Source organism: Aythya ferina (assembly GCF_964211825.1).
Source record: "Aythya ferina genome assembly, chromosome: 3".
Lineage (NCBI taxonomy): Eukaryota > Metazoa > Chordata > Aves > Anseriformes > Anatidae > Aythya > Aythya ferina.
Genome location: NC_140298.1, coordinates 67,842,125 through 67,861,818, shown reverse-complemented (window position 1 = coordinate 67,861,818; position 19,694 = coordinate 67,842,125). Strand labels below are relative to the sequence as shown.

The 19,694-nt window shown below is 32.1% G+C and overlaps 1 protein-coding gene across 8 annotated transcripts in view; it reads right to left on the bottom strand.

The window, feature by feature from the left end:
• The window catches only part of GRIK2 (glutamate ionotropic receptor kainate type subunit 2), a 444,423-nt gene that overhangs the window by 240,260 nt on the left and 184,469 nt on the right, over positions 1-19,694 (bottom strand). For 7 of the 8 annotated variants that reach the window (XM_084513441.1, XM_084513443.1, XM_084513442.1 and 4 more), the window contains exons 5-7: positions 19,018-19,199; positions 15,008-15,061; positions 12,651-12,824 (exon numbers count right to left, since the gene is read on the bottom strand). In XM_084513441.1, the coding sequence (XP_084369567.1) occupies positions 12,651-12,824; positions 15,008-15,061; positions 19,018-19,199 (410 nt within the window). The remainder of the gene's footprint in view (positions 1-12,650; positions 12,825-15,007; positions 15,062-19,017; positions 19,200-19,694) is intronic. The other variant, XM_084513444.1, reaches the window with a different exon arrangement.

Here is a 19,694-nt window from a genome sequence, read left to right as displayed (position 1 = left end):
AGCACTGAAAAAGAAAAGGAATGTATGCATATTATAGCTTTTCTTATTATTTAATATCGTCCTAAGCTACGCAGTAATTTTGCTCTAGCAAGGAACTCAACTATGCACCTGCTACTTCTTGCTCTCACTGGCCCAGTTTACAGCTCTGCAGGCAATAGAAGAAATGTACCTTCACACCGAGGTACCAGAACTGAAACTGTTTGGATCACAAAAGGATACATACCTTACATTTCTGAAATTCCTTTGTACTTTACCACCCTTTCCCTTCTTATTTTTTTTTTCCTACAGAATTCAATATATACATGTAACTTTTTTTTTTTTATTATTAGAGTTTAGCATATAGTATACTTGTAAATGCTTAATTTTTAGGAAGATTACTTCTCACATCAGATTTTAAGACACCTGAGAAAAGGATTCCTGTCTTGCAATTTGGTCTTGCAATTTACTTTCTCTGATGCTCTATATACAAACCCTCCTTTCTTACACATACATCTGAAAACTATATACTATTAATCCTAATTTCCTAATCGTAAATCTGGGAAAATCACTGTGATTTTAATGTAAAATTTCAGTTAGTGATTTATGGGTATCTTTTATTAAAAACAAAAACAAAAAAAAAAAAAAAAAAACAGCATCAAGTTTAGCATGGTGTACAAATGGCTGGAGACAATCTATTGTAGTCACTCTGGACAACACCTACTGTATTGTTTGATACACACAGAATATCATTTCCTTTCCTGCAAGCATCCTTTGCTGAATCACTGAATGGAAATTCCTTGCAGAATAACAGTTACTAGAAAAGTACGGATTTTAGTATTGTAGAGAGAAAAATAATGACAGCTACTGTTAGTAGTACAAAGAAGAAACTCTTAATAAAATTGTGGATTTTTTTCTTCATTTTTGGAAATAATATACCTGCTCACAGTATATTATAAACATTAATAATTTTTACCAAGTGTCAAAAAGGACATTAAAGTGTTTCCCTTTAGAAAAGCTTAATAATTAATCACCAAAAAAAAAAAAACAATATGAACTGAAGAGCAGAACGATATAGCCAGAATTATCTAGTACAACAGAATTATCCAGTAAATATTAAATGTTTAAAGATGCACATGGATACCAGAAGATACTGAAATTCAAACTGAAGACAGGGTGGCATTTATATTTATTCAGTAAAACTGAATAAAACTATTTAATGTATTATGACACACATATTCAGGCACACTAGAGAAATCCCAGTTGGGATTAGTAATTAAACCTGAATTGAAAAGCATAATAATTTAATGAATCAAACCTTTTACCAACAACAAAGAACTACCTCCCCAAGTCATATCAAAACTGCTTGAGCTTGATTTAAAAAAAAAAAAAAAAAGAAAAAAGAAAAAAAAAAAAAAGAAAAAAAAGAAAGACCACAGACATCGTGGTGGAAACGATGACTATCTGGAATGTCAACGGACTATTTAACGGAAAATAATGTTTTCAGATTTTATTTCACCACCATTACATTCCTCCAATGAGACATTATCTGGTAGAGGGGGCCTTAATTTTCTGGAATAAAATTTCCATGCATGTAGCATAACAATTTTTATAATAATATGCAATCATAAGAAATTCCAACTACGGTGTATGCTTTCCCAGCATGGTACCTCAACTGCCCAGTGAACTCAAAAGATTTAATGTTATCCCCACTACTGACTGTTGAAGCCTTCGTTATCTAACCTTGGCCTACTTCATAGCTCATACTTGATCAAAAATATTTTTGTCCCGTAGTTTGTCTTCCCAGAGGGCACTACTCCACTAGAATAAGACACAAACAGATTTACATGAAAAATGTGTTCTTACTAGTTAGAGACCTCTAGGTCTGATGTGTTGAACAAGTATTGAAGTGTATTTGTTGTTTTTCTTTTTCTTAAGCAATCCTTAGATTCTTGCTGTTGTCCAGAGAATGAGATGTTTAAAGAACAGCATCACAATAAATTAGCCTATGTAATTTTATGTACACCATATTGGTATATGTATCTACAGTCGACTTTTAAGTTTATAAATATCACCATGTATATCACCAAATTAATTCCCTGTGCCTCTATACTTACCTCTATACTTCAGGAGCTCAATCAATCAATAGACCACAAAATAGTAAAAGCTAACACATTTCTGGGATGTAAAAAGCAGTTTTACACTGCAAACTAGAAAACTTGTACCACTGGTACAACAACCACTGGTCAAAAGGTATATATAGATTTGCCAGGTTTCCCCAAGGAGTCCAGGACAGTCCAGTCAGGAAGTCTGTGGATATCACCTTCCGAATTAATCTAACAACTTAATGAAATAATTTGCCAGAAGTCCTCCAGCTGCTAACTTGATGTTCCCTGCTTTCAATTCTAGATACACACTACTATGATACTACCTGCATAAGGACATCCTACTTCTAACGCACATGTTAACATGAAATCACACTGTCCAGACAACGGACTAGGACAAAAATTGCAAGTATTGTAATAAAAAGATTTTTTTCAGTTTAAAGATCAATAAATAAATGTTTCTTCTCAGCAAGAACATTCCTTCAGATACAGTTATTTTTATTTGGAATATGACTGCAAAATAATTCAAACTATGGAATTATGTCAGAATAATTGCCCTGTAGTATTTTAACAAAACATAAGACTAAGAAATCCAAAGCAGTCTAATATTATTAGATAATCTAATATTAAAACAGTCTAATATTATACTACTTAGCATTAATTGTCAGGTGTAATTTAAGATTAGAACAGTGTATGAATTTTGTTATGCATAACATCTGCACTCTGCAGAATCACAATAATTGCAAGTATAAACAGTCTGTAAAGAACCCATGTGTCAAATAAAACCTTTTGAGGGAGAGGAGAGGTTATATTTTACATAAGTAATATTGACAACAATCAAATCACTAGGTGTATAATATTTGCAAAGAAGAAATAGAAACTAATAGTATTTTTTTTTTTATAAGTATTGAGAGAAATCTCATGCACATCATATTCTTCTCAAAATAATATATTTCCAGTAGCATTTAACCACTAGGCTTGATTGAATAATTCTGTAGCATTAAGATGCATACATATATATAAATATATATATATATATAAATACTTATTTCCAGGACATTACGTGGCCCCTCATTTATTTGAAATAGGATACAGTCTTATCTCTGCTGCTTACGTACTATATATATTCTTGGGCCTTTGGAAATGGGAGTATGAAGGCTATAAAAAGTGAAATCTCCATTTTACACCATGATAGTTGCATTTAGCACAGTATTTTTTCATCTAGTTCCTATGCTGAGTGTAGCTTGGGGCTGCAGAGGCCTCAGGTGCACAAAGAAAACATATAATAATGAAAGCATATTAATTTTGTCTCCAGCCTGATGTGAAGGTACTCACATGTAGATTCAGGTTGATGCTTGAATATTCCTACATGCTGTTTAATGGCTTTGTCTGTGCACTTGTGGCCACTGTATTCCCACGTCTGTTTAAGAGGAAAATATATTCACTGCTACAATTCTAGCTAGAAGCTTGATTAAGCTGCCTAAATACAGGCATATAGCACCATCTGAAATATTCAAGGGTACCTGAGACACACACAAAAGATGGGCAGACATGACTGTGGACTTATAGGAGACCTGTGCTCTTCTGGAAGGGCAGGTGGAAGCCAGGAAAAATATCCTGTAGCATCTGGAAAGGCACTAAAAATGAGTTCATGGTGTTCTGGACAGGAAATTTTACCCCAAGATTAATTTAAAACAGTAAACATTTATCTTATCTGAATGAAAGTCCCCGTGAAGACTACATGTACTACATGAACCCATTTAAAATTAGAAACTGTTGCATCTTAATGAAATAAGCAAAAATTGATTTATAGGAAGGAGTAATAAATTTTATTAGGCAAATCAATATACATCTGGAAATAGGAAAACGTTCACTCACATGCCTTTCTATGTTTTTCATCAGAGAGAATGGTATGCCCAGAAGCTTGTTTATTTCTACCAGCTGCGTCAGCCAGTCTAGTAATTAGAAAATATGAATCGTAACAGAAAAAGTAACTCATTCTTGTTTTTCACAATGAATGGAGACAGTCAGAGCTTACCAAACTATGGCCAAATTAAAAACCTGAATATCCAAAGACATATTTACAATTTTCACTCTTTTTCACTCCATTATCACTTATATTATTTAATTCACCATGAAAAAACAAAACAACAAAAAACTCTTCAGTGTATTTGCATTACCATATCTAACCTAAGCATGAATGTAGCAAACTAAAGTTTAGCCTAATTAAACACATACTGATTTCCATTGGGCCATGATATTACCTACAACATATCTTTCAACCTCACTGTTGAGTACATACCAGCCCTAACTAATAGGCTGTGCCACTGTGAAGCTGGGGAGCACATGGGGCTAAATTGCTGGTCCCTTCACTGCACAAATTAAATGACTTTTGTTGCGAAGTAACTCATGGCTCCACTGCCACCATTCCACATCCTGTACAACTGTAACCTAATGATTTCTAGAGTTGTTCATTCCTGCAAATAAGTCTGCTGATTACCAGCTTTCATTATGCTGCTCCTAAAAACATCATTCTTTAACCATAACAGCAAAGAAACAGAATAAAAGTAACAGTGCATTTTGTTTCACCTTTTGTGAAAAGTTACAATAAATATAGTGCAGAAATAAATGATTACACTGAATTTCAAAATGTTTCTCTTATGACAATTATCTTCTTGGACACAGGTGTTTATGGTATACTGGGTTACAGTTCCCAAACTTTAAATTTCATACAGTGCAGATACTTGCACATTTCATAACTAAAGGCATTTAGGTTCCTATTTCAAAAAATACCCCATGCTAGTCTTACAGACTACACATGAATTTTTGTAAGTTGCAAAAGCTCTGCCATGTCCCTACTTGCTGTTATGCTAAGAGTTCCCTCTATTACTTTCTAAAGATGTAGTAGGAGAGCTCTAACATACAAGCATTGTATGAGTGTTACTATGTTTATAAATAAACTGCGCACATCCTCAAACCACATCTGGATGAATCCTATGCAATCAGCAAGAGGCTGCAACAGTGGTAGTTCAGGTTCAATACAGGTTCTTCACCTACTGAGAGGGTGGTCAGGCACTTGAACAGGCACCCCAGTTGAACAGGCCACGGCACTGAAGTGCTGTGCTGGAGTTCAAGTGTTTGGACAACACTCTCAGATACATGATCTGGTTTTGGGGTGGTTCTGTGCAGACCCAAGAGTCTGACTTGATGATCCCTGTGGTTTCCTCCTTAGGATATTCTATGATTCTAAACCTTCCATATGGGAGAAGCTGCAATTTATTTCTGCTAAATGCTACATGACACTTGGGCATATCTTCTCTTCAAGGACAGAATTGCAAGTTTCTGATAGATCTTGTCTCCTAAAATAGCAAGAAAGACTACATGCAAGAGTCAAATATTTAATAATGTAATTAATTCTCAAAATAGCTGACATATTTCTAAAACATCTGACAGCACAAAATCTCACATAGTCCCTAAACTCATGAAGTTAACTGTGCCTAGGGGAGACTTCTAGCTTGTAATGGAGTAATAAGTAATTGTTTAGTGTTTTCTTTGAAGTACACATTTGCTGCCACAGTGTTTTACTGAACACGTCTCATCAGCAAATCCAGAAAATTCCTTTTGCTAAAGGGATAATTATAAAGCTGTCTACATAACAAGCTATCCTCTTTGAAGCTCTAAATCCAAGGCTGTTTTTCTGTAATGAGTATTTCTCTTTATTTTTATGGATTTTTTCAGACTCAGAAACTTAACACCCTTTTCTCATCAAATCCTTCTGTCCAGTCACAGTGCCTGCTAGCAGTTACTGAAGTATTATTTAACTAGCTACCTCAAATATAACTGTTATTTCTCAGTTGTTAGGTAGAGATAAGAAATTGCAGTCTCATAAATATCCTCTTGCTGTTAACGGAATTAAATGACTAATTTCTAACAAGTTATTCAACAAATTGGAAGCCCTCTTCATCTTCCATAAAATAACACTAAATCAACACTAAATCAAAAAGATCGCCATTTCAAATCACAAATATAAACACGTATGAAATAATTTATTATTCTAAAGAAATCAAAGCATACTCTAAGGAATTAGTAGGAAGTAAAGCAGCTGCAAGTGCTGTTAACGCCTCTAGATGAACACCTAAACTTCATTAAAGCACTAATTCAACAAGTGAAAATATCATACTTGCTTAAGTATTTAATTAATCTATGGTTACTCGGGGATTAAAAATAGAAGTCTATTTTCCAAAAGGAAAACAAAATTGAATTCTAATAGAACTTTCTTCTTCACAGTGCAGAATTTGTATCTAGTGTAATAATGCAGATATTTAAATCAGTTTGTACAGTCATTGAAAATCCTGACATTAGGGATGAATTGAGTCAAATAAAGTAAATTAAACTTCAGAAGAGTGCTGAAGGAAAGCCCTTGATGGCATCATAAATGTTTGCTTCATTTAGGAAGAAAGGAAAGCAGAGTATTTTGTAGAATACTTAAGATACTTAATATACAAATACTTAAGAAATTGAGGTCCAGAACAAAATTAGATTAAAACATGAACCAGATATACAAACTACTGCTATTACTAACAGTGTACATTTCCAGTTTTGCATCTCCCTGACTTCTTGAGATAGTAACTAAAAGCTCTATTTTAATATTGTTTGGTTTAAATTAATCTATCCCTTTATTGCTGTAGTATTTTGTTCACATAACTTCGATTAAAATGCATCAGAGACACAAAGATTGTGTAAAATTTCCTTGTGTAAAATGTTTTTTGAGCAGGGTATTGAACCTGGGAAATATATTCTTGTCTTTCATAGCAGCAATACATTCTTGTCTTTCATGCCATCCATATTATTCATGTCCAATTCTCTGGTATGAAAGCTACTTCTCATTTTCATGAAAAACTTGAGTAGACTTCGGTTATATCATGGCAAAAAAAATGAACTACTTTTCTTAATTTCAGTTTCAGATGGGTCCTAAGCCTTTCCTCACCCTATTAATTTCTTCCAATCTTGTCTAGAATGGAAAAAAAGTAAACTTTTCAACTGAATTAACTTAATCAAATTAGTTTAACGTGATTCATAATGATTTATCAAAAAGTAGGCCAAAGGGCTCTCGCAGATTACAGGCTCTTTCACCTGATTACAGTTGACCATTTAACATTTTCTTTAAACAATAGTCATATTCATTACAGGATTTTTCAACCATATTAATTTAATGTAACTGAAAATATACTATTGTTGTGCATCCACACTTAATGTCCTTCTGCCATTCTTTTATTTAACAATTTTTTGTCTTATGATTAAATTCAGTAATACTTCTCAGAATATTAAACTAATATTCCTGACCACAAAGCTAAAATTAACATTCTGATAAACTAGACTTCACAGGAAAGTCATGGGACGTAGATGTTGAGAGGCCACTTAGTGGAAGCTTTCTTACAGAAGGCTTCAGAGGAAATGAACAAAGACTATATGAATATACAAATGTATTGGGTGTGCAAATATGGAGAACTATTCAGGTGAAATTACCTGTGCTTTTACAAATCCAACATTATTCACTCTTTCACTTCCCTTTCAAAATTCAAAGGCAATTATCACCTGTGCATTTTTACTGTATCATGCAGGACTGTCTGAGACAGCTTTTTGGTGGGAATGCACTTGTGACTGAGAAAGACGTATAAATGTATTTCTCGCAGCGATTATTGCATGTTTTTTCAATTGTGTATTTAAAGAAAACTTCCTAGGATCTACTGTCTTTATCTGAGAAAGACTTTTACAAATTTTAATTTTTCTATTATTTTTCTGAGGAAACCTAATATTGACCTGATCTATAGCATTCTCAAGTACCACAGTGCTTTCCTGCACCTGCCATATAAAGCTACTAAAGTGAATATTAAAGCATGGAATTAATAATCTGAACAGAAAAAAGCAAACTCCTTCCTACATAAGATGAAAGCAGATAGCTAAATCGAATGATATGCAAAAGTAATTAGTACAGAACACTTTATGTTAATGAAGAAGCTGAACTTGTTAGGTCATCTTAATTATAAATCCTAACTTCTGACTCGAGGCATAAAACACTGTGGAAGATTAATAGCTGTACAGTAGAAGAATTCTGAACTTCCATCACTATGCACGTTCTACTTTGCTTGGTCTGAATGATGACTGTCATATATAAATGCAGGAGTGCGTTTATGCTGTTCTATTGTGGTTTTGGTTTGGTTTGGTTTGGTTTCTTCTTTCTCAGTGTATGCCACTTTGACTGACTTGATGTTGAGTCAGGTATACCAAGGCAAATTTTCTTGAAAATTGTGCATTATTCCTCTGTTCTACAGAATATTCTTTTATTAATACAGCATAGATGACAGCACTGTTTGAATTTAACAAAAATACTCAGTAATCATTACTAAGATTTTTTTTCTTTCTGTCTTGCAGGAAAATCTAAAATCCAATTTTTTCTCCAGGCTAAATCAGAATGAACCCTTGCAAAACCAAAACTTTTTATGAAATAAAACCTAGTTACATAAAATACATATTTTTATTTAATTCTTATTTTTTAGACTTACACTATAAATTCATTTTTCTAGAAGAAAAAATATATTTTTATTCCAAGTCAAAGATTCCCTCTGTTTCAGACTAGTTTCAGTCTCTCTGCTTCTGAATTGCAATCTGCAGTGTTGAAATACTTTCAAGACCACAGAAGCACAAGTCTACATACATTAATCTATCATCATACTTTTGCACATACCCACATAAACACACTAAAAATCAACCCATTTGTAAAGTCTGAGAGGACAAAGAGTAGGGAGTGTCCCTGTCCAAGTCAGAGAGCTGGAACCAAATGATCCTTAAGGTCCCTTCCAATTCAACTCATTGATCATATGATTCTGTGATCATACAAAAACAATAATCAGAGCATTTTTAAATTCAAGACCGCTGAGATACTCAGAAAAAAAAATTACAGATTACAGAAAATAATATAATCTTTTAACTGGCTTATTAAGCTAAACCACATGTGCACATGTATTTATGCTATATGTATGATAGAGGTACAAATATAGCAAAAGGATAAGAAAGAACCACTTTGATTTTCATTGGACCAAATAATAAATATGAAAGAACTATCAAAAGTATAAATGAAATCTCTTAATATTTTAGTCATGATATAAAAGCCACTTCAATAAAAGAAAATCACTGAACCTTCCACAGGATTTCTTTGTATCATATTAAAATCATCATATTCACACAGTTCTACTGTGTGAAAGTCACCAACTTAGACCTTACTAGAAACCATGCATATTTGATTCTTATGAATAAACAAGCAAACCTTTTATCACAAGAAGCTTGTGTAAAGAAAATATGTATATATTCTGACACAACACATTCAAATTCTGAATATTTACTGAAATACTTCCAGACTCGCCTGAGAAACATAAAGAACAAAGCTGGTTCTTCTGTGGTTACTGTCCTACATCACAGAACAGATTTACAGAATTATTATTTATTAAATAATAGAATGTTTAAATATTTTATCATTTATTAAGCAGGTGATTTTTTTTTTCCAAAGCCCACACAAAGGAAGTTCAGAAACCCAATAACTAGAGTGTAATGTGCTGGAAATTTTGTTTGTTGCCACTAATCTTTTCAGGTATGCTAAAGCATCACCTTTCCCAGACCTGTCCTGAGCATCAGCCTGGAAACAAAGGAAAAACTGCCCTAATTGAAATCAATAGGCTCCATACTTGGAATTATAACTTGGAATCTTATAAAGTTACAAGATGAAATTTTATACCCCCTTTTCATCATGTTGGTATACTCTACAGGTCAGATTATGAGGAAAATAACATCCTAATAAGAGATTTACATATGTCTGTGGAAAACAGCTTTAAAACAGAAAAAAAAAAAAAAAAAAAAGACGGAACTCTATGAATTACAAATAGCAAAATGTTGCAATAAATATGATTAAATGTCAGAGTTAAATTCACAGTTCCAACTCTGGCAAGATGGCTACACTGATTTGCATATAGTAGAAAAGTGGAAGAAGGACACAACACAACCAACTGAGCTTATAAACTTTGTGATCCAAAACTGCCTGGTTTTACACCTCTGGAAACTAATCAGATTTGCCTGAGGTCTCTACTCAGAGAAATACAAACCTTAGTTTTTCATTTGGCAAACTGGAGTTTCAGGTGTTTAAACATCTTGTTAAATGGCATCTAGCTAGTTGGCTCAAGCTAAATTAACCCATTAAAAACCCATTAAAAAGGTTTTTGCTACTATTTTACTGAATAAGCTGTCATCAACCTCTGAAAATAAAACTTTCCTATTTCGGCCCATATCATTTACCTACAGTATTCCTCAGCAGCAATTAGTGCAGCACCTTTAATTCCTCAGTGCATTTCTGACTTAAAATACACATTAACCACAGTGCAATGTCAGTCAAATTTGACAAACCTAAGAACTATTGACAGTAAATCAATAAAATGACTTATTTTATTCTACTGAGCACAGGAAGAACTTTGTGCAACAGTGTCATGACATAAATTACTTTTATGTCTTCTATAGACATTTATTTTAAAACTTACATCTTGTGTATGCCTTTTCTGTATCTAAAAGCTAGATTATAAAAGCTCTTTAAGTACCTAAAATTTATCAAAATTATTAGGCCTTTAAGTAACCTTTAAATGCTATCTGCATTTCTCAGGTATCTAAAACCCAGGCAATCAAACTGCATTTAGATGCTTCGTCTCCATAAACATTTCCTCTAAAATATTCACAACATTCTGTGTGAATACTTGGTTTTTGTGGTTACTACAGAAACCACTTAGAAGTACAAGGAGGGTTCCAGAAAATAATCCTGTATGCTTTTCATGCACTTATTTATCCTCTTCTGTCTGGAAAGTAATGTTGTAACGTATCATCTTATGCAGTACACTAGCTATAATAAGCTTCTGCCTTACACCAGAATCTTTTCTGAGAGTGACACTTTCTTTAGAGCACCACAAGATGAAAAACATGTGATTGGCCCACAGAACTCTATTCCAATCTTTATCGCTGTGTGGCTTTTTTGACCATGGTAATACAACTATTGTTTGCACTCAAACCATCCAAAGGTTTGAGGTCAATTACATCTGTGATCAAAGCACAAAATATACAACTCCAGTGAGCGAGATGAACTGCTAAAATTTTTATGTTGAAAAGGGTAAAAGTCAAATTAAAGAGTTAATGCAAAATGGAAGCATGAAGCAATGACTTCAAAGCATCAGCTCTATATGAACTACATATATTCTTCAAACATTTCTAAAATATTGGCATGTTCATTTGCTTATTTGAAATTATTTAGAGAAATTAACAATGAAACTTTACAGATCCCATCATACAATACTTCAGAAGTGCAACACAATGAAACTATTGCATAAGTTAATTTTTAAAATGTTTCCAATTTTCATTTTCAGTACACTATTAATAACAATAAAATAAAATATTTTTGTTTTAAAAGTTAATTTTCTAAAAAAAAAGACAAAAAGAAAATTAACTTTTAAAAACTCATATCAAGTGTAATTTAGTAGCAATATCCATTAAATCTTTATATGTTATCAACAGAAAAAAACATTCACAAGATTACTTATGTTACATGACTCATCTAACACAATCTAAACAACTGTTATATAAATCTGATATCAATCTTCAAGGAACAGAGCCTAGCATTTTTTCAAATATGAAATATTTGAATCTGAAAAGGCTTCTAAAAATCTAAAGAGCAGTAGAACTCTGTCAGCAAAGGTGTTACACATCACCCCTGATCCAGACGAAGTGGAAAATTAGATAAATACATTGCAATAACTTCTAATAAATTTGAAAATTAAATTGGTCCGAATGCAGGATATGTTTTCAAATAAATCCTTCCTTACCACTATAATATTAGATTTAATTTTAACTAATGAACAGAAAGCCACTTAAAACCCAGCAATGAAAGTTTACTTGCATGAAGGTGATTTTGATTTTCAGTAACTAAAGAGACCAGAATAATTGCAATGGAAGGGAAAAAATATATATATACATCATACTATTTACATTAATGTGCAGAAACTGGACATTGTGCAGAAACTAGAAAGATGAAATTCTTTATACTTTCCATTTAAAAAAAGTAAATAAATAAAAAAGGATTATGCAGAAGGGAAATAATAAAAATTTCATTTACTAAAAAAGTAAACATCATTATGAAAGAAATACCTAAATGAATAAAATAATTAAATATTGAGGAGACATTGTGATTTAGCTTGATTTTTGTTGGGATTTGACATGATGCCACACTACTTTTGCCAAGAAGGGAAATACAGACTGGATTAATACATTTACAATGTGGTATTATCATTTAGAAAAATACAGTATGTGTGATTTTTTAATAAAGTTGATATGCTATGTTTTCAGTCTACAGAATATTAAAACAAACACCCCAGCAACTGTTTGAATAAAGATTAAAGTAATATTTGGCCTCATGCCTCTAAACAATTTTAGTCACAGAAATGAATTTTTTCCTTTGACAGGAACACTAAACAGTGATATTCATACCGTCATAAATCCATCCAGCAAACCTGAATCAGGTTTAGGAGGTGCTTGCAATCTCTCCATAGACCACTTTTCAATGATAGATGACACCTGGCTATTTTCCGTGTTTAGAATTCTGAATCCTGTCATGTTAACACCGCTATACCGATAGGGCTCCACATCCAAGGCAAACAGGTCCTGGAGAAAAAAAAAAAAAAAAGCCTGTTTAGGGTAAGTTCAGTTGCAGAACTATATCTCCTATTAGTCAGAAATGTTCCAGTAGGCATAAATTTTATTAATAATTGCTACAAATACTATTACTAATCATTTCTTCTTTGGCTTACCAAAACATACTTTAAATGACAAAAATAAACAGAACAGTCTCCTTTTATTTTCAGTCACTATGAAACTTTAATATGTTGACCTTTAACCACTAAAATAAGAGTGGGGGATGGGGAGAATGTACACGGCCTTCACACGTCTTGCAGTTTTTGATTATTGTTTACATTTAACCAAAAGCATTCTTCACATTTATCAATCATACTTCCAAACAGACATATCTTTGATTAGTAATTTCTCTCTACAAGCATAACCTTTGCCAATTGATGTAATTTTAATATATATGTATGTACACGTATGTATATTTACCTCCCTTCAGCACACACAGAGGCAAACATAAATGAATAAAAAGAAGAAAATCAAATTTTGGATCAAGCAACTAAACTCATGATTATTCCAGTCCTTTGATAGAAACCTTAGAAATAAAGTAGACAATAGGAAATTCAGGTAAAAGATCAAGTTTTAATTAGATTAAAATAAATAAATAAATAAATAAAATTTAAAAAAAAAAAAAAAAAGATTAACAAAACAGTCATGACAACTCTTAGCTGAACCAAAACAAATTCTCATTTGGTTTACTTCTTATTTTTTGTTTCCTTTTAAGTAAAATTTTGAAGTGATATAATGAGGTGACATAATCACAGACACTACTGTTCCGTAACATATTTTTAGTTTCATTGAACACAGACATTCTCAAAATCATTTAAACTTTGTTTTTAATTTATTTTTATTTTTTTCTTGTTGGCTGTATAATACAGTTTAAATTTCCATTAAATGGTAGTGTTGGGTGTAGTATTTGTCTGAATCCATTTACTTACTAACTAGAACTGAAGAAAATATAATATGTACTATGGAAAACCAGAGTATAATTCATTATTCATTGTTGACACTGAGCCTCCCCAAAATCAAGCAGTCTCTAATCATTTTCAATTATAGCTAGTAATTATAATAACATTTTCCATGACACCTAAGGTGCTACAGGTGCTAAAGTGCTTTTAAGTTATACATTTACAAATAACCTAACTCCTGTCCTCTTTCTAAAGAAACAAAATGTTCTATTGTGAAGGAAAGACCGACAATAACTATAACTATGTTACATCTTTCCCTTTAAAAGCTCTCTATTTTTGCTGTGAAAAAAACTCGCAACCCCAGGTGTAATTATTTATTCCAAACACATTCATGTTTACTCTGGAATATAATAAATGTACAAAACAATATTATATCCATATATTACAGAAACACACAGGTTGGCATATAATGAGCTACAGCATTAGATCCTGAATCAATCATAGGAGAGCATGCAGAAGACTGCTAAAAACACTGTGACTTGAAAATTTATTTGACAGGACTTTCAACATATAAGGTAAGAAGCAATTAATATATCAAAACAACTAATTTCTGATGCATGTTCCAAAGATACATTGGAAAATCAAAATCTATAATCTGTCTGCACACTTTAAAGTATTCTTTGATAATTCCAAATGCATATAATCCCTGTCCCTTCTAAAACAGCTAATGTTCCAATAAGGAAATAAGAATGACAGAAACTCTGTTTTTTAAATATAGCTTTAAGAATAAAAATTAAATGCATGGTATGTATGGACAGCATACCACTCAAAGAAGCAATTTTCACCAACAGCAAAAGACAGAAAACCTAGGATTAATGAGGGAAGTTTCATTTCATGCAACCCTGAATCCATAGGTGATAGCACAATTTAACCTTCTAAAGTAAGAGAGAGACTTGCAAAGGGTATTTTGTCTTTACAGTTCTAATGAGCTTCACAAATTATTTTGTTAAAGTTTTAAACTGTAATACTACAGTCAGTTGTTCTCTCAGGTCTGTCAGTTTGCCAGGCATGCTGTTGAACAATAATTAAACCATTCTGATGAGTTTTCATTGAAAGTAAGAAAACTCAACAGAGAAAACATCATGTACTTACACTCCAATCCAGAGAGACTTTTTTTTCACTTTGTAAGGTAATATAATTAAGGAAAGTGACATCTTTGTTAGATGTCACCATATGTTTTTATAAGCCACTTACCAGTGTGGTAAAGATATAGTGATAGTATTCTGTCATCATTCCCATAGCTAAAGCCTTAAAAAAATAAACAAAAGATTAATGTTTCTGAGGACACACAATCCATTTTTATCACACTTACATGGTAAATGAAAAGCTGCAGAAGAACACTACTGGGATCAGACTACAGGGTTGGAATTGTACTAAAATTAGGTCAAGCAAGTCATTTCCTAGCAGCTAGAGCAGATTACTGACTATTAAAGGAATTTATGAAGCAGATCTTCTGATAGAAAGAATATTATTAGACTGTTTAGTACAGTAAATGTGAAAAAGGCTTATAGTTTTACATACTAATGGGTGCATTAAGTTGCCACACAAATTTTGAGTTGATAATATTTTCATTCATTATTGAACCCTCCCCTTAAAAAGAATAACCTGATAGGATATGTTTTTCTATTTTGATGAACAATATTGTGCATTTAAAACAAGGACCCAAGCTTATGCTTTAGATGTACATTTTTCCAACCATTAAAGAAAATACTCCTGATTCAAAGTTTCACTAGCAGAATACATAGCAACTTAATTTGTCTTTCTAACTTTGCATTATCAAATAGTCACTGATCATTTTAAAACTTCATACTTTTTCATTAACAGTATAAGAATAAATATTTGTAGATATGCTTTTAAAGTAATGAGCAAGGGATGTCTCATCACTATTCATTACAGACAGTTTCACCCAGAAAGCAGACACAGGTAAACAATATCTTCTTACTCTGCTTAAAAGCAACAATAGTCTAGTATGATTTATGAAAGCATTTAAGTACCTATAGTAATTTTTACTTAATTTTAGCACTGTAAAATATATATATATATATATACAAACAATAAGGAATATTCTCTTCCCTCCGCAGAATTACAAACAGAATTCTTTGCCAAGTTTCTACCAGTTATACCTCCTCAAATGCACTGATGGCAATAATTATACAATTGTCACAATAGCAGAATCTGTATACAAAAGAATTATTGGTTTTGAAGGCAGTGAGAGCTTTTTTACTTGCAACATTGTCTGAGAAAATGACTAGTTTGTATGTTCTTTTTCAAATAAAAGTGAAAAGCTAAAACAAATTTGAAAAGGCAGCTGCAGATCAGATATTTTTTTTTATCTTTGACAAGATTGGAAAAGTGTTGTTACAGTTTTTGCCAAAGGATGTCTTTACCTGTATATAGAACTGTAGTATAGTCTACCAACAGCAATTTAAATTCTGCTTAACACAGGAAAACCATTATCTCATGAGAAATATTACAACTTCATTAGAAGCCATATAACACCAAACACAGCTAGCTTTAAAAAAAAAAAAAAAATGTAAAAAAAAAATATATTTTTTTTTTAAATCAAGCTAAGGTATCTTTTTCCCTATATTTAAAACACTTGTACATTTAATACAAGGACTCAAGCTTATGCTTTAGATGTACATTATTCCAACCGTGAAAGAAAATACTCCTGATTCAAAGTTTCACTAGCAGAATACATAGCAACTTCTGTACCTTATCTGCTTATAAGGGGACTTTCATTCTCCAAACAATCTCTCCATAAGAATATTCATTATTCTGTGTTCTGGTATAGTCTCCTTTCCAGGTTTTTTCTCTCACTTTCCTCACTTTTCAAAAGACATCAATCCTTTTTCGTCTTGAAAACATTGTCAATGCTCTGCCTTCATTATTCCAGTGCTTCCACTAACTATTTAAATATTGTCTTCCTTCCCTGTTTCCCCGGAGATGCAGTTACCCCTGAGATTTGCCTTGATTTAATTATGTGGTCTGAATGGTGGGAATTTCTCTTGCATTCCATAATGTATTTTTGGCCAAAAAACAGTAATTGTCTTTTCACTGGCCTCTCAAAGTACTGTGTTGTTGTTTGTTTTTTTCTATATTTCCAACCTGTTTTTATTCCAGCCAACTTCACTCTTAATCCTTCCAATCCCTCCCAAAATTAAATCCCTTGTCATGTCTCCCCAAGTTCTTCCTTCCATTTCTCCCACAAAATTTGCTTAATTCATGGTTTTCAAATGAATCTTTATATAAATAAAGACCTTTTTTATATATTAACATTTTTAGTAAACAACCATACACAGTGCTTTTGGAATTATATCTCTAAATAACAAATTGTCTTAACATACTTTTTGTCAATTTTGATAGCAGGAGCTCATACTCAGCTCCAGAATTACCAATTTTAGACATACTTAAAACATTGCAATATTGGTGCTGGATGGAAAATTAGACTACAGATTACAGTAAAAGATTACAGAAATTGTAAAAAGATCTAAACACTCATGAAAGAATTGTTCATTTAACTTCTTTCTATAACCTTTAGGGTGAAAGGAGAGGCTTGATAAAAACAGCTTATAGTTTGATTTAAAGAAATTTAATGCTCATTGTTGAGTCTTGGGACATGATTAATTACAGAATGCATTTTATTTTCTTCCTCATTCCTATAATATTTTTTATTTTCTTCTCCTATTTTTTTCACAATGTTTTATTTTTTGAAAGAAAAATCTCTTTTCACCTGAAAAGGACTAGGTGCAGTATAAATAACATACATTGATGGAGTTATTTTTAGTACTGGAGCTTTGTAATGCCTTTAATACGTATTTTCCATCTGCACTTTTAAGATGTTAAAATAATTAAACATACATTTAATGATTTGGATGAAACGAATTAATTAGGCTGGCTTATGTTAAGTGAAGAGCAAAAACCACCAGCAGATGTGGTGACTAGGAATTAATAGGAGTATTTTAATCAATGCATAATAAAGTAACAAATGATAGTATGCATGTATGTTTACTATTATGTTTAATTGTACCCAAAACAGTACCCCAAAGTACCTTTAAATGAATTTATTTTTTTTTCAAATCTTAGAGGTTGTATTTAGTATTTACTTGGTTTTTCAAACTAAATTATTCAGTATGACAGCAAACACAATATAAACAATATTAAAGTCACTAAAAGCTGTGCATTAGAAATGTACAATATTATTTTGTTTTAGGTATTTTTCTTGTCATTACTGCAAATTATAACTCAATTAAGAAATATAAAAAAAAAAAAGGGGGAAAGAAAAACAGCATCTGAGGAATTTCCAGTCTTTGGAACTCACTCACAAAGCTAAAGGAGATACGCAAAGGCATGCGTTTTTGCACACTTCAGGGTTACAGTAAGCTTTTTTTATGAGCTACATCCTTCGTATACCACTGTATACCTTTCCTTGGAAGACACCACTGGATTCTGATTCTGCAATATAAAGACTGTAAGTATTTGGTATTCTGCTGTATCTTGCTTACTCATCTTACTTGTATGCAACACAGCTAACACTATGCAACACAACTAACACTTGAAAGCACCTATCCAAATGTATTCAGATTCTTTACAGTCCTTATAGTAATGTAGGAGAATATGGTTCTAAAAATATCTGTTAGTTTTATCCTTTCAGTGGATCACAATGTGTTCATTTGGTAATATACTATTCAAATATCACTACCTGATGCCCACAACTTAGAAGCTTCAACTGAAAAAAAAAAAAAAAGGAAAAAAGAAAAAAAAAAAGCCATTTTACAAAAAAAAAAAAAAAAACAACTCTAAACAAGCATTTAAAACCAATTAATAAAATGGTTTTAATCAATTCCCCAACTCTTCATAGTTGTAACACTGACACATCTTCTGATGTGTCTTTCCTCTGTAAAATGCATTGTAAAATACCTTTCCCCCACACATGGAACAATCAATCTGTATCTTTAAAAAGAAAAACAGAAGAAAAAAAAAAAAAATATATATATATATATATATATATATATATATATAATGAAAGCAGCTACCATTAGAGTCACCAATAAAATTATCTCTGAAAGCCTTGGCTGACTTTCAGCTAGGCCTCAGTAAAACTAACATGCACTTCTACTGCTTGTTAAATGCCATTAAGACTAGATAATATTTGTATGTATTAGGGATGAAGATTAGGCTTTCTAAAGCAAAATGAGGATTACCTGTTTTAAGATGCCTGCTGCCATTTCATGGCTGCAGTCAAAGATTACATGGAATTCCTTGCCTCTTTTCATCTCCTTTAGCAATGGCTTTGCATCTTTCGTGTCAGCTGGTAACTGACGGATTTTTAGTCTCAGGTTGTACCGTGACGGAGCCTTGATGAGCTCTTGTAATCGAATAAGGCCTTAAAGAAAATAGAGGAGTCAAAGGAAAAGAAAATTATCAAAACAAGAACCTGATTTGCTAGCAGGACAACTTACTACAAACATTTGAAATTTTCTGATTTTCTCTCCCTTCTCAGTATGCTGCCACTGATACACAGAAAAGTATTAAAAAAAAAAAAAAAAAAAAAAAAAAAAAAAGTCTCTGTACTCTTAGTACATTCTTATCACACATCTTTCTTCTGCCTTAATATTAACAGACAGTAAGCAGCCTCAGTTAGGATTACATTACAAAAGACAAATCTTCCTTCATGAAATTATGATATTCCTCTTCAAAGAATGTATATAATTATTTTACTTCAGTTAAAGTGATATCTCAGACTAAGAATTTGTAATCTGAGTAGGCAGTCTCCTAACTAATCTATCAGATTCACATACTAAGTTGTGGATCACTTCAGCATTGTAGAACATTCTTGGATAATCTGTATGATAGTACTAACTGAATTTTTCTGTTTTGT